Source organism: Pseudomyrmex gracilis, unplaced genomic scaffold (assembly GCF_002006095.1).
Source record: "Pseudomyrmex gracilis isolate BER0280 unplaced genomic scaffold, ASM200609v1 scaffold_31, whole genome shotgun sequence".
In the NCBI taxonomy this organism is placed as follows: domain Eukaryota; kingdom Metazoa; phylum Arthropoda; class Insecta; order Hymenoptera; family Formicidae; genus Pseudomyrmex; species Pseudomyrmex gracilis.
This window is the reverse complement of record NW_018020615.1, coordinates 509,486-525,205: the sequence shown is the minus strand read 5'-3', so window position 1 is coordinate 525,205 and position 15,720 is coordinate 509,486. Positions and strand designations below refer to the sequence as shown.

At 41.4% G+C, this 15,720-nt stretch overlaps 2 protein-coding genes across 2 annotated transcripts; one reads left to right on the top strand and one right to left on the bottom strand.

Annotated features, from left to right (window-relative positions):
• The first annotated feature begins 925 nt into the window (after positions 1-925).
• LOC109852564 (chondroitin proteoglycan-2-like) lies at positions 926-9,336 on the top strand. The gene is made up of 3 exons (XM_020423823.1): positions 926-1,165; positions 6,864-7,274; positions 8,033-9,336. Exons 1-3 carry the CDS (start codon positions 1,117-1,119, stop codon positions 8,341-8,343), a joined length of 771 nt encoding a protein of 256 aa, XP_020279412.1. The 5' UTR covers positions 926-1,116; the 3' UTR covers positions 8,344-9,336.
• On the bottom strand, positions 8,761-13,289 carry LOC109852565. Its single transcript, XM_020423824.1, has 5 exons — positions 13,160-13,289; positions 11,907-12,146; positions 11,004-11,271; positions 10,076-10,210; positions 8,761-9,991 (listed from the first exon to the last, which is right to left on the bottom strand). The coding sequence occupies exons 1-5, from the start codon at positions 13,212-13,214 to the stop codon at positions 9,976-9,978; spliced, it is 714 nt and encodes a 237-aa protein (XP_020279413.1). The 5' UTR covers positions 13,215-13,289; the 3' UTR covers positions 8,761-9,975.
• Between the last annotated feature and the right edge of the window lie 2,431 nt (positions 13,290-15,720).

The following is a 15,720-nucleotide window of genomic DNA, read 5'->3' as shown; positions in this document are numbered from 1 at the left end:
GGGAGAGCATCTCTTCGTGGTGGAATAATAGCTGCTCTTCGATCACGAAGAATCTCGCATCGAAAGCTGAAGTCTCGGTCTCGGTATCAACAGTTAATTAGTTCCGCTCTGCCGAGCATGAGAATGTTGATTTACTCGGGAAAAATTATAATCTCGAGATAATTAGATAATTAGATGTGTTTTTGTGCTACTGATTTGTTTGTAGCGCGCGCATCTAGTTGATCGTCGTGCGAGGGCATATCTGCGTTTCGACGGAGCTGCGCAAAAGTTCTTACAAGAAGGGTATTTGCGCGCGATGATAATTTATGGGAATGTCTCGTCTTTTTACTTCCTTGCAAATCTCTTTACGACGGCCATCAATCACACTTTAATATCGGTAAATTATTGCGTACGCGTTGTAAATAATGCGCGCTCTCGACTTCGCTATTTTAAATTATAATTCATCTATTTATATTGTGGCGGCAAAATTCAAGAAATTTACTCAGTTACATAAAGTACGAATTAAATCCATTTGTCAGTTGGTGTCACGAGTCTTATAATTTCCGTAAATATATATACACACACACACACACGTACACACAGAGATCGTATCTGTCGATTCGCAGTCGATGCGTGATGCCACGCACTGGTGGCCTTCCCCGGTGAATCGCAAATACAATGTGAAAAAGAGTACAAAGAGGCGCGCGGAATACCCAATTATCATTAGGGGACACTTAGTGTCGTCTCTCTCACGTGAGTCACGTTAGGAGATTGTTTTCTAACGAGCGGTGTCATCGTATCATCATCAGGCTAATCACCCGTCGGCGACTATCAACCGTCGGAAGGTTCGCGATAGACGAAACCAGGTGTGCTCTCCTGTGTAGAACGTTCCTATGCGGCCCCAGAGATCGGCCAGAAGACGAGGAGGAGTGGGGAGCTCATATAAGACACCAGGCAAACGCCTCTCTCAGTGACCAGTCTCGACACGAAAACTCATCAGCCGAGCTTCTTCGGATCTCTCACACGAACGAAGAAGAGAGAGCACACATTCCCCAAGCATATATCCCGGATTATCAACGTCGGTCATTGGGATTGACATTTCGTGTTAAGTCGATCGTACATCATCTCGGACGCAGAATGTCGCAGCAGATCCTTCCGCTCGTTCTGGTGCTCCTGGTTGCGCAGGGTGAGTTAACTCTTGTCTTGTTTTCGTTAAGTTGTCTTCTTCTCTTTCTTCTTCCTCTTCTTGCTTTCTTTTCGGCGTCTCCTTGTTTCTTCTCTCTGTGGTCATTTTTGTTTTTGTTTATTTTTCACCTTGAAGTTTCTTCGTGGAGATTAATCGACACGCATATCAGGTGTGCGAATTAATACTTGTGTTGTTTTCCGCTGACATATTAATATATATATATATATATATATACGTTGTAGTTATAAATTTTGACACTCGCTACTACTGTCTTACATACAATTGCGTACGTATTTATATTTGTATTAAACAGTATTTATATTTGTATTAAACAACTAATTTTATTGTACATCTACAAATTTATAGATAGTTAATAATTAAAAAGATACGCATAATTTTAATATTTCATTTTTGAAATATTAAATTATTAAATTATTAAATTATTAAACGCGGAAAATATTAAATTTTTTCACCGCTGTAAATAATAAAATATAAATTAATATAACAACTCTACGTATTATTTTTTTTAAATAAAAATTAAGCACTATGATATTTTTAAAACTTTATTACACAAGTAATATTAATTGAGAGAAAGAGAGAAAGAGATAGAAATAATTATTTTTTTTTGTCTCGTCGTAATTGAAAATTATTTCAATTTAAATTTATACTGTTTCATCATTTGGTATTTTATTTTAATATATCTTATATTTTCATTACTCTTTAAACGCTTTATCTTCACGCTTATCTCAACTCGTACCACAGTAAATACGAGATGTCTCTAGAAATTGGCTTTGATCTTGGATTTGATCTAACGACCGTTCGGCTTTCACTTTCGAGATTGGCTGACGTACGTGTCTATGTCTCTCTTTATAAATAATATAAGAGAGTCCTACGTTAAAACTTCTCGAATCGAATCAAGTCGAGCAAGCGCGGTTAGGTGCGCGCTATGAAAACGGTGAAATTTTCTCACAGCCGTTACACCGCGGTCGCAGTGAAAAAAAAAACAAAACTGCCGCGAATCGTTCTACTTTCCTTCGCGAATCTTTAACGTTGATCGCGCGTATCGCATCGATTAATGTTAAGGCAATCCTCTCTTCGCGTCCTTCGCGATATTGAAGGAGAGAACGCGGAATGTTTTCCATTCCAATTTTCTCGTCGTATCAATCGTCTCGTTCTCTAACGGCGCTCGTTATCAGTAACGAGAGAATTGCTTCAATTATCGCTAAATTTATCACTTATCGCTTTCGCGTTCTCATTTCGAAAGGAGAATGCGAAATTTCTACGCTAATGATACTTGATTAAGTTAATACCGCATTCACGACCGAGACAATTGTTTTCAATTTTCACGCGTTTAACTTATGTAATTATTATTCTCGTCCGATAATAATCCGTAGATTCGTTGGTTGAGTTAGATAATGAGGTTTGATTACAATTTTCGTTGCACAATCTTCGCGACAGTAGCCAGAAACTAAGTAGTATATAAACAGCGGTTCCCTTAATTATTACACACATCTCCGTGAAGAACAATAACGCCATTCACCAGGTTTCACACATCTTGAGAACTTTCTCCCGTGTGCCCGAAGTGAAAATATGAAAGTAGCGCATAGTCTGCAGTTCGCTCAATCTCTCTCTCTCTCTCTCTTGTTCTCTCTTCTGTCTTTCAATAAATTTATTATTTAACGGATGTAGCAGGATATCTTTGCTCATTTAAATTCACAAGCTTGAGTTTTCTACGAAATCTGTCCGGAATCTCTCATCTTTTGTTAATCGAGAAGATCGCTTAATTAATATATGAGAACCTAATTGCTTCTTTATGTACATATATATTGTATTTAATTAGGATAATTTTTTTTTTTTTTTTGCTTGATATCTCTGAACGCCCGCGTAATCCCGACATTAATATGTATATATATGGGACTTATATAAAATTTTCCCTCACATCCTGTAGATTCTTCGGTATATCGATTTCCATATCGATTTCCTTGCCGATTTTTTTCGGCGAACACATATCGTCGCCGAGATGCAACGCTTACGCAAGAGATCTTACTTTCTACGGTAAAACGCTCGGAAACTTAGGGTCGAGCGGTAGCCGCGATCTTCTCTTCGGAGCAAAAGTTCATTCATTCATTCATTCATTTTGTTTATTTTCGTCTGCTCGAAACTTCGATTCGAAGTCGCGCTCCCCGCTGCTGGGGTTTTCGAAAGCGGGGGCGTAATAGCGAAAAACAAAGAACACGAAGCGTTCCGCTCGACTTGAGTTATATCGATCGATCGACAAAAACAACGCGAATAGGAAGGAAAGAGGAAGTCGTCGCGGCTACGCCGTTGTTGTTGTTGTTGTTGTCGGTACATACATACAACGCCTTTTTGTCGGGAACGTTGCACTGTTAGTGGAACTCGAGGGTAGGGCCTCGCATTCTCTCCTCGGCTTCTACCGGTCTGGAGAACGATCGGCGAAATGGGCGTCTCTCGAACGCTTATTCGCGCCTTGGATGGAAGAGAACGTGAAGAGAACGCGTCGAGAGAGATAAAGAGAGAAGAAAGAGAGAGAGAAAGAGAGACTTCGTGACTTTTGCTCCGCCGCGATTGGAAATATACGCGGAATTTTTTTTTCTCTCATTTAATCCAGTACATGTACTGGATTAAATGAGAACCAAAAAACCACAATTTATCTCGACGAGAAAATTATCTTATTATTTTTCCGACTCGATTGATAGCTCAATTCCGCGCGCGATCTATCTCAAACGAGAAATTTATCTCGAAAGTTTGTGATACCGGCATAAAAAAAGTAAATCGTCCGTAGATTATCCGAGTGAAATATTATGCAAATTGAGATATTTCTGCGAATGTGTGACATTTGTTGAAGATATTGAACGCATTAGCGCTTCGACGTTTGTTTTTTTTTTTTTTTTTTCGCGATAAACGTCATCTTTCATTAGTCTCCGTCGTGAGACGCTTTCTCCGCTTGTAAAAATCGACTCTTCGCAAATTCAAGCGAGGGAAACTTCCCGGATCATCGTTCGTTCGTTCGTTCGTTCGTTCGTTCGTTCGTGAGGTTTCGCTTTTTTGCGGGGAGCGTGAAATTTTCGCGCGAGAAGCAAATCGGAGCCGCTCCTGCCTTTCAGCGGCGACTTAGGAACGGCAAGAGCCGACGACTTTACAAGGAGTCGTAAAGGAAGGGAAAGTAACTCGACGTTATAACCAAGCGTCCCGCTTGCGTAATGCGCCACGACGAACGTCCCAGGGATGTCTCCACCTATTCGCCGCACCGTGACAATTGCGCGCGCGCGCGCGCGCAAATCGATTATAATCGCAAAAACGGTCCCAGCGAGACAAATCGGATTTATATCGTTCTCGAGTCTTCAGGCGCGAAATTGTACTCACGGGTGGGCCCCCACGGCTGTTATTACGGGTCTTTTTGATGATTTGCATAATTCCTGAGAAAATAATCAATAGCTCGATACTCGACAGACAGATAATTTTATCGTCTCTCGGGTGTTTTGATAAAAAATAAGAAAATAGAATATCTAGAAAATTTTTTAATATCACACATTTTTTCACATTTTATTTTCGACGTGCCTCTTTTTAGTTTGTAAATTTTGTAATTTCCAAATGTTTTGAGAAGTGTCTGTGCAAATTCTCTGAATTCTAAAAATAAACGGAGCGCGCAAAATGGCTGTTTAAATGCGCGATGACGTATCGCTGGTACGATACTTATTGATGCAAGATTATTATCACGATATATTCTCATTGATAATTAAGGCCACGATTTGCGCAATTCGCGCCACGGTGGAAACTCACAATCTCTCTCTTTCTCTCTCTCTCTGAACGTTCTTTCTCAGAAACAGGCAAAGCTCGGCTTCCCCACGGAGATTATCCGTATCGTGAGATCGATCGCGCGCGCCTCGCTTTCCTTCCCTTATCCGCTCGGACCAGTTGGTCAACAACAATGCGCAATCTTTCCGCGACTCAAACGCCGTGTAACGTAATCGCACACATGCGTGTGCTGCGCATAACGATTATTATCATTCGTTCAACGATACTCGACCTTTTTTTTTTTTTTTTACTTCTCTCACGATTTGTTTCTCAAATGTTTTTTTTACCGTGCCGTTTACAAAGTTTTGTCGTAGTTTATCGCAATCGCACGTCTCTTTACGCGGCGTCTTTGGAATAACAAAACGCCGCGATTATGATCACTACAAAAATGTAATCGAGATTGAAAATAAAGAATAATCGCGAGGTGTGTGGTTGCTATCAGAAACTCCTTGCGAAAAACGGCGGCGATGGGTCCCTCGTAGTCCCTCGTCTCAGCCTGAGAGGATACGAGTTGTTGTTTTGAGATTTTTTATTTTCTCGATCGGAGATCCTACACGAAAAAGAGAGAGCGATCAAACAAGAATGAGAGAACCAGAGAGGCGAACGAGGTGAAATAAGACGAGATAAAAAAAAAAAAGAAAAAAGAAAAAAGAAAATTGAAACAAGTAATGATATTACTTTGAGACCCGACGCGCTCGTAATATTTTTAGCAAACTGAAGGAACGCGTCTTCCAAATCGAGAGATGAGAACGTTGTATCGAACGGAATCGACCAGTCAAATCTTTCGAGGGGGTCGCGGGGAGGAGAGTGCGGAAGGGATCAGAAAGGTGGAGCCAGGAGGTGTGGAACTAAGTGCCCCGAAGGTTGCGAGTCAAGGCTAAGGCACTTTCACTCTCGAGAGCCCGTCTTGGGAGCGCGTCTCGCGTCGACTTCCCACCTTATTTTACTATTTGCTTTTCCGGCGAGCGCGAACGCGCCGGCGGATCATTAGAGGATCGATCGATTGCGGTAAATCGACGCCCGGTGGTGGCGTTCTCGAAAATTCTCTGTGGGATATGCACAGTTCGTAGCTCCTGAACGTGCGATACGATCTTTCCTTATTATCTGCCTTTAGCAGAGACGAAAACGTTCTGTACAAAATCAAACGCGTAACGAATGCGATCTTCGCGCCGGGTCGCGTTGAAGGTTCGATATCTGCTTATGTTGATCGACCGGGCGATAATCTCGAATGGCGTTTTGTTAAATCCGCGCGTGAATCGCGTCATTGTGATGTTCAAGTCGACGGATTTCGATTAATTTCGAGAGAGAGACGTTAAACGACTCCGAAACCGCACGTGGTTGGAATATTCACAATACACACATTCGTGTTTACACATCGATTCGTATCCTTCGACGAGGACGCGCGCGCGGATGGAATTCGCGACGCGTCGATACGCGTGCACTTTGGTATATCGTAATCTCGGCGAGAGAGAGAGAGAGAGAGAGGGAGGGAGAAGATGAGACGTAATTAAAAGGAGTCAGGAAAAGATTAATGAGACGCGATAAATTGGCAGATAAAGTTGAAAGCCGGTAACGAGCTTTACGCGGCTAATTTACGTTGCAGCTTGATTAGAACGGGAAAGCAGAAAACGACAAGAAGGAAACAAACTCGCGTTCGCAAATGGTCTATTAAATGGCACACGTCCGCGCTCTTGTTAATTAACGTGAATAAAATTATTTCCTCAAGGAAATATGTAACAGGGATTTACATTGCGCACTCGTGAAGATCGTAACTTTGCCTGATCGATTTCCTTTGAAAATTCTGTTTCGAAATTAGAAGAGAAAGAAAGGAAGGATAATTTCTATTTCGACTAGGCGAAACTTGACATCTTCGTGCTCGTAGGCTCGCTGGGCCAGAAACAGGGCCAGGAGGACCCGTGCCAGACGAAATCGCGGGTCGTAGGCGACATCGAATACTGCGATCGCTACTGGGAGTGCGTGAACGGCCGTCCCGAGCTGTTCGACTGTCCGAACGGTTTGGTGTTCGCCGGCAAGCACCGCGGCGTTACCGAAGGCTGCGATTATCCCTGGCGGGCGAACTACTGCGATGGCAAACGCCAGGCGAACCCGCCGATCTCGACCGAACACTGCGACTGGCTTTACGGCATCTTCGGCCACGAGACTTCCTGCACCAGGTACTGGACCTGTTGGAACGGCACCGCCACCGAGCAGCTCTGCATAGGCGGTCTGCTCTACAACGAGAGGGCCAGATCCTGCGACTGGCCCGAGAACGTCGAGGGATGTCAGAAGCATCGTAAGTATAACAGCAACACGTTCTCGAAATGAAAAAATCAATATTACAGTATTTATTGCGAAAAATAAAAAATTGATTTAATTGTTAAAAAATTGACGTTTACTTAGAGATTGTTCGGTGAAGAATAACAAGCGCGTTGAGTTTTTTATTTCTGAGTATTACGAGTTCGGTTTTTTTAATTCGACAAGACGCAGCTGATCGTTCCGATCATTTTCACTTTCGAAAGTGGGCGAACAGGACGCACTTCCTCGTACCGTGTTTGTTGTGTTCGGTTTCTTGCACGAGTCAGCGTCCCGTGGAAAAAGGGGCGAGGCGCTTTAATTAGCATTTCAAAGTGAAAATTCTCGTCGCGCCTTTCTCCTTCTCCTCGTCCTCGACGACGAGGGGCCAGATGAAACGCGTTTATTATTAATTCGCGCCGCGCCGCCTCGCTGAATGTCATATACTTACGTTGTCTGATACATTGATTACCGCGCGCGATCGTATCTTTCTTTTTCAAGGTTGAAACGCGCGATGAAAACTTATTATTATCGAGAGATTTTTTTACGTTTCTATTTGTTACGAAATGTGTGGTTGAATAATTTCCTGATTTTCAATTAAATGTTCAGATTTGAAACGAATTATTTAAAAAAAATATATTATTTCGAGTTCTTTATTGGTAAACAACAAATTTTTCACGCAAATGAGACGTTAAGAATTTCAGATCACGCGTCATGCTGAATCTTCAGCCAGGCTGAGACAGATTGATTTGCTTCCAGCTCTCTGCAATGACGACGCCAACGGTAACGTGCCTCTGGGTAAGTCGTGCAATCGTTACTGGCAGTGCCAGGGTGGTTATCCGCGGCTGCAGCGCTGCCCGGCGATGCTGGTGTTCGACAGACGGTCGCTGAGATGCGTGGTGCCGCCGACGGAGGACTGCGACGTGCCGACGACGCCGCCGCCCGTCGAGGGCGAGTTACCCGAGGGTCGCAACGAGCAGGAATCCGAGGAGGAGAATCTGCCGCCGGGCGTGCCACCCTTGCCATCGGGCGCGCTGCCGATCGCTCTGCGACCGCGAGCCAGAAACTAAAGTTGCGGCGGGTCCTGTCCAGACCGAAGGAAGCAACAGGAGGTGGTCCCTCTTCGACGAGTCAAGTCCCGGAGATCGAAAACTCGCCGATCATCGATCAATTTTATTTTTAGAGAAGCTCCTTTCTCTGTCTTTCTCTTTTTCCCTATCTCTCTCTCTCTCTCTTTCTTTCTTTTTCTCTTTCTTGTCGACCTTCCTCTCATGATCTTTGTAGTTCTTTAAGTCTAGAATCGAATCTTTAACGTAGAGAATCGAATTGGCGAGGGTTTTAGCAGTTTTAGATTTTTACGCGCCGAGTAGACATTTTGTTTTTCTAGTTCTTTTCTCTGTTCACACACAATCGCGAAGTTTTAATTTTAATTCTGAACATATATTTATTACTTCTTTTGAACATTAGATATTTATTTCGAGTTTTTGTTTTTTTTTTTTTTTATTGAAGTTTAGAAGTGTTGATTGTAATGAAAATTTTAAGCACCGTTGATAAAGTTATGTTACAACTAAAATCACACAAAGTTGATAGAAGACGACACGTAAATGCAGGAATTGTGTTTGAAACAAAAACGATCGTTATAGTCTATAAAAATATGAAAAAAGAATTTCGAAGAGTTGATTGAACACATTTCCAAGGACCGAGACTTGTCGATCTATCGATCCATTGATCCATATCGATCGATATCCCATTTATTGATCGGTATTGATCTATTGATCCATTTGTATTATTGTGACCCCGATCGAGCTTTTTTCCCCCTCCCGAGAACGGAGACTCACGTATTCTCACGTATTTATCAATTGATAAATGTTAATCGCGAACATCTCTCACAGTTGTTTTTCAGTTTCTCAGGACCGTTCACGTCTCTCTATTCTCGTCTCCGTCGTCTCATTGGTCGAGATGTAAATAATTCCTTCTATCTCTTCTCTCTTCTCGTAATCGTTAAGGTTCGTATCGTGTACATGTAGATCGATTGGAATAAACTGTACGTTGTATATTTTTTATACGCATGTCCAGATTTTATTCAATGTTGCCTGGCTGTACATTGTTATTCTATTTATCATAAATACATTCATATATGTATTACATATATCGTACTATATATAAATATACATAATATGTACTACATACACCGTACTCATTCTTCACGCGCGTTACATGCAATTACTCTCTCTTTTAAACACATTTATTGATAATAATTTACAATTATTAACTGTCCCCCGTTTGTTTTTCTATCTTCAGCGCCGAACCAAAATAGAAGATAGCATTTTTTCACCTTTTCGCATATATTCGATTAATGTTTTAATTTTCTTCTTGCAGGTTTCTTTTTTAGTTCTTTTTTTTTTTTGTATAAATTCTTTTGTTATTTATTACAATTTTCTCGTTTTTCTTAATTTTTACAATTTTTATTTCTTGTCTTGTGATAGTTTCAATGCTCAATTTTTTTATGTACAACATAATTATGTATTTGTAATGGTTTTGCACATTATCGTTTTTTTTTTTAATTTTAAGATTACATTGTTACACCTTTTCGCTGAAATTTTATTTGTTATCGAACGTTTTTTGTTGTTGATTTTCGTTGGTTGTTTCGTTGATTGAGAATGTCGGAAGATCAAACTTTCAAAAAGGAACGTGCTTTATTCTTAAACGCCATTAGAGCTAAAAAAAAAAAAACAAAAAGTTTGTTAAAAAATTAAAGTATGTTTATATGTATATACGTATAAATATAAAATGTGTACAAACCAGTGAGGAACTTCGTCAGGATCTAGACAGGTCAGACTCACTGAGTCGAAGAGTTTTCCATCTCCGCAGGTGAGAAGTCGCGGATGACCGTCGACACAGGTGATCAGTCTGCCGCAGTCACCTGGCACAGGGAATCTGAAAACATCGCATCAGTTGCAAAAAAAACATTTTTTTTTCTATTACATGAAATTTTATTATGTGCAATAAAAAGAATATTTTTTCCCGTTTTTTTTTTAAATTAAAGAAAATATAATTCGAAGAGAAGTTTCTGCGTGCTTCAAGTTTCATCAATCTTTCAAATACGCCATAAGTTTCATGAAGAAAAAACATTCGACATTCGAATAAAAGTGCTATTCGCCATTTGTCTTAGTTTTTTTCTCGCTCTTTCTCTTTCTCTCTATCTTGTCTTGCTAATTTCCTTTCGGTCTTTCTCGGAAGACGACCGGTTCTTAAATCGAGATACTGCGCACAAACGCAAACTGTTTGACATTAACGGCGTTGACTCCTTTTACTTTTATAATCGCCAGTGGCGCGCGGTATTTTCTCTCCATGAATCTTTCTCGTAGTTAAAAAAAAGGTAAAACGCAAAAGAAAGATCGAGATAAAGAATTTTATTGCCCCCTTGTGGGCGCCGTGCAGCGAGCTAACACATCTCGCATAAATATGCAACCGGAAATTTACACGAAGGTATCAATCACGTCTTGAATTCAATTAAAAAAAAAAAAAAATGTCAGTAATAACGTAAAAGTACGTAAGAGAATTAAGAATTTTTGACTTTTTTTCCAAGACGTATAAAAAAAAAAAAACATCAAAAATGTTTATATCCCGTTTAAAGTGCGTTGATCTCGATTTTATTTCCGCGTTCACTTTCGTTACGCGCGATTTCTCGCGAAGTCTCGCAAACGTAATTTCGCACAACGTGCATCACCTCGGGTAGGGCCAGAACTTGGTGGCGGGGCTGTTGGGGGGCAGTTTGTGCGGGCACTTGAAACCCACTATGGCCTCGGGATTGCAAAAGGGAATAAGCTCGTCCGGCCAGACGCAGGTGTGAGTCTTGGCGTTGTAGACCAGACCGGGGTCGCAGTGAGCTTGATGAGGTTCGCCGTGAATGCATTTGACGTAAGTGGTGCTGCAACTGTCGCTCTCCGGATACATACCGAACTGATACTCGCAGCCCGGGCTGCTGATCGGCGTGTCTGCAAAAGGATGATGTCTCAGAGCGTTTCCTTATATCCGATCGGAAAGAGACGTTGAGATTTTTTTCTAATATTTTAACTCTTTTAGATCTCTCTCTCGTTTCATTTTAATTTTTTAGAAGTAAAACCGTAATTTTTTGTTAATAGAAAATACTGAAATAAAAATAAACAAATTTCGAAGGTTTTAATTTATAAGAAAAAGGCTAAAGTATTTTTCTATAATTAGATTGCAAAAGAAAAATTCTTTGTAAATGTTTTTCTTTGCGCCGAAATGTGCTCCGAATGATAAGCAATCGAATGAGATTTCGAAGGCGACATGATTGGCGTTTTAACGTGGCCCACTAAGGCGCTGCCAAAATCACTCGACTGCCTTTTACTTTCACGACAATGTGTCTCTCGCTCGACTGACCCTCGGTTGTTTTTTTTTTGCTTTTATATAAGTTTCGCAAAAAATAAACGGCGTGAATAATATGTGGTAACGTAAGTCTTCTGGAATTTTCGCTGTGAATTTTTTTATTGCTGTTTTTACGCGTTTATTATTACACGTGCTTTTCCGTTTAAAGACAATAATAAATAAAAAAAACATTAATAAATTGCATAACTCGGATAGTGAAAATAAAGCGTGTTACACTTACAGTCGGCTTTGCGATTTCCGCAGTCGACGGCCCAGTTGTAATTGCAATGATTGTAGATGTTGCCGTGTCCGTCGAATAGAAGTCCGTTCTCGCAATATTCAAAAGTCAGACTGCCGTTTGTGCACAGAAAGAAGGCACCGCAGTCTTCGGGATGCGCGTAAGCGTGAACCCCGTAAGGGCTTGGACACGGCGGTGCGCCAGTGAGTAAAGTGGGCGCATTGTGAATCGTAAGACCCTGAACTATATCGAATAACAAAATAATTTAAGAGAAAATTGAGAGAATTAATATTCTCTGAGCGTTTGTATAAAAAAAAATTGCGCATTTCGCGACAATGTCGCGTTCGAGTTGAGTTTCGTGAACGATATGACGGCGAAAAATCCGCGTAAATGAGATTTCGGCGGTCAAGTTTGTCGAGTTGACTGATTGAAAGTTTGTGATTCGAAGTGGCTCGTTTCGCATGACGGCCTCGGACTTTTTTTTTATTCGCGAGCACACATTCCGATAGCGAGCTGAAGTATAACGGGTACCATAATTGTCTCTCGCATCGAAAAGCAAAAGTGTAGCTAGCAAAACCAACTTTGCTAGAGACAGAAATATCAGATAAAATTCAGATTTCCTCTCGTTGAAGATGATGATATTTCCGGGATCAAAGGAACCAGCAAAGATTAAAAAATCATAATTATTTATTAAAAAAAAATAAAGAAAAAAAGAAGAAAAAGGGACACGTTGAACGAATAGATCTCGAAATAGAAATAATTCGAATGATATTATTTTGAAATTAAACCTGGATAATAAATTTATTTAAATCAAATAAAACGTGTGAACGTTCTGCAATTTTCTTCTTAACGAGCAATATTTCGTGAAATGAACGAACACTTAATTAATTGGCAAAAAAATTGTTGAGTTTTCTGATACTCCACATCGCGACTTCCATCGATCATCTCTCGAGATCGAGTGTTCGTCATAATGTCACACACGCGGGTCTTAACATATGGCACCCCGAACGGCGGTGAAAGCGTTCGCGAGCCTAGGGTGGCGCCGCAATCTGATCGACGGGGTTCACGGGGAAAAAAGGAAAGCTCTTTTGCAAAAAGAGTTTTTCACTTTTCTTTCTCTTTCTTCGCGGGAGAAGAAGAGGAGCTCGTTCCTTTGAGATGCACACACACGACGCTCGCATCCAGACACGCGTAGGCGGAGTAAAGGCAAAGCTCGCCCGCGGATGACGGGTGGTGGCGGGTGGTGGTGGACTTACCACGTGCCAGGACTGCCAGGAGCAGCAGCGGGGTCACGCTTCTCAGATAGTTCATCTTCCCGGCGTTCTGTTCGACTACTGCTGACTCTGACTACTGACGGCGTAGTCGATTGGCGCGCACTTAGGTGTCGGCCTCGGTACACGGTCCGGACACGGTCTCTCCCCTTCACTCCCTTCACCGCGGCGGACCCCACCAGAGTACCCCCGGGTTGCTTACGTGCTCGGCCTGCCGACGCGGCGGCGGTGCCGAGCGTGATGGATCGTGTGGTCCCAACCGCGGTTGGAATTCTTCGCGACATCGCGAGACGTCAATTATACGCGAGGACGAGAAGAAATATCGAGTAAAAACCGCAAGAGGATCGTCGTGGAGGGCGGAACAAGAGTTGGGAAAGAAGATGAATTAACGAATTCGCGAGCGTCTCTCAAATTGGGATAATAAGAAAAAAACTATTAAATTGCAGGTTGAAAGTTAAAAGAAAGAGAGAGAGAGAAGGAGAGAGAAGTTAATTTTATTCTTCCTTCAAATCTCAATTTGAGACCGAGACGTTGCAACATCGCTTTCAAATATCACGACGTGTTTCTACGACATAATTCTCGTACGATCATTCTCTCACGCGTGATGTGATGACTAAGACTCGCTGAAGACTCTATTTTCGTTCTCGTTTAATAACCAAACACTCAGCCCGCGCGATGGAAAATATCAAGAAGGATCACATCCTCCAAGACACACACACACAAAAGAACAACATTCGTTTCGCGATCTATCATCCATCTAATCGTCTTAATATCGCGCGCGGCATCGTGAGAGAACGCGTATTGAATAAATGACGTTTAATGCCAGAGCGCGATATTTTTCCACCTCTTCAAATGTCTAAAGAGTCTCCCGACGAATATATGTATATATATTCGTTGCGCTTTGCACTTAACCATGTTGCACAAGCGTGCTCGTCATTTTTCCGCATACTTAAATACCCGCATAGCATTCTCTAGGTGAACGGCGCTGAAAATGTTATGTCTGTCAAGCTCTTCGTAAATAAAACATATCGCCTGATTCTAGCAAGCAATTCTCGAAAATTGCAGTATCGAAGAGAAACTTTATTTTTTCGGATTCAAACTTCAAATTATTACGAAAATTATTACATAACTTTGATTTTTATTTCAAAGGCCTGTTTTTTAAATTTTGTTTGTTTTTTTTTTGTTTTTTTTTGTTTGCGTCACTTTGAGCGAGACATATGTTTGGTGTCGTCGAGAGAAAAGTGAGTTTCTCATGCGGCAGGCAGAGTGCCAGCAATTAAGCAAGGGCACGTTGCGTCAAACGGTTAATGCCAAGGCGCGATCCTTCTTACGTGACGTCAGAAGAACGTACCTATCTACGGGCGCTAGTGTAATCCGTTCTTCTAACGCGTTGTGCGATCGGTTACGTTGTAATCGCATACAAAATTGTATGTGCGACGAAAATTACACACGGATATTAAACATGGTGCGAACACGTGATATCTCTTTCGCGAATACACGGCGTGATCGCGCGCGCGCGCGCGCACACAAGGCCCCTGGGGGCCTTTAACTGGCCTTACGCAAGACCCATCACGTTGGTTACCCGGAGGAGGAAACCAGATTGTCGGATAGTGAAAGCAGTCGAGGCAAACCGGACAAGTCGACGGATCAATCAGAAGTTCGAAGCGAATAATAACGTCACGATGACGGTCAATGAAATTGTTTTAGGATTATTAGCAACTTTTTCAAAAAAAAAAAACAGCCGTAGAAAAATTAAGCCGTGTTTTTGATTTCGAAAAAGCGTACGAAATGTGCAGCTTGCTTCATTTTTACACGAGAAACAATAGACAAATTATGGAAAAAAATACATTTGTTTTTGACGTTCTTTTATATATTTCATTGATAAAAGTTTACTATTATGTATACGTAGCATCTTCTTTCATCTTTGTTTGTTTGTTATTTTAATTGTTATATTTCGCGCGGTATTTTCTGTGAAATTATTTTCACAATTCCCATCTTGACCGAGTTTATGGAACAAGACGCAAATTAGCGTGCTAATGAGATGCGCTTCGTCGTCAAAATTATGTAAAGAAAGAGATAGAGCGAGACGGAGAAAGGTGAACAAATAAGGAGAAATTGTCCGTTAAATCTGCGAAAAACCGTGGCACATTGTGCGCAACAATAATTGTGCTATAAAAATTGCGCGGAATATATATATATAATTCATCTCGCGAGTTCTTTCGAACGAGCGCGCAAGACACGGCAAAATCTGCTCTCAAAAAAAAAAATGGGAGTACGTCTATAATGTCAGTAGTTGAAAGTGTGTGCATTGTGACGAACACACGCGGTGACTGCTTTTCACGCTGACATTTGACTCGGCGAAGTGAAATCCGGCATGTGTTCGAAGACGCGATTTCGCCAGCGATCTCGAAGATGCATTCTGGAGTATAGATTTTTGACACTCATTCCCCGACAGTTCTTCTCAGAGAAAGCCACGTGTGTGTGTGTATGTGCGCGCGCGCGCGTAATACACACGCGATATAGATGTTAACGAATTAAATTACACG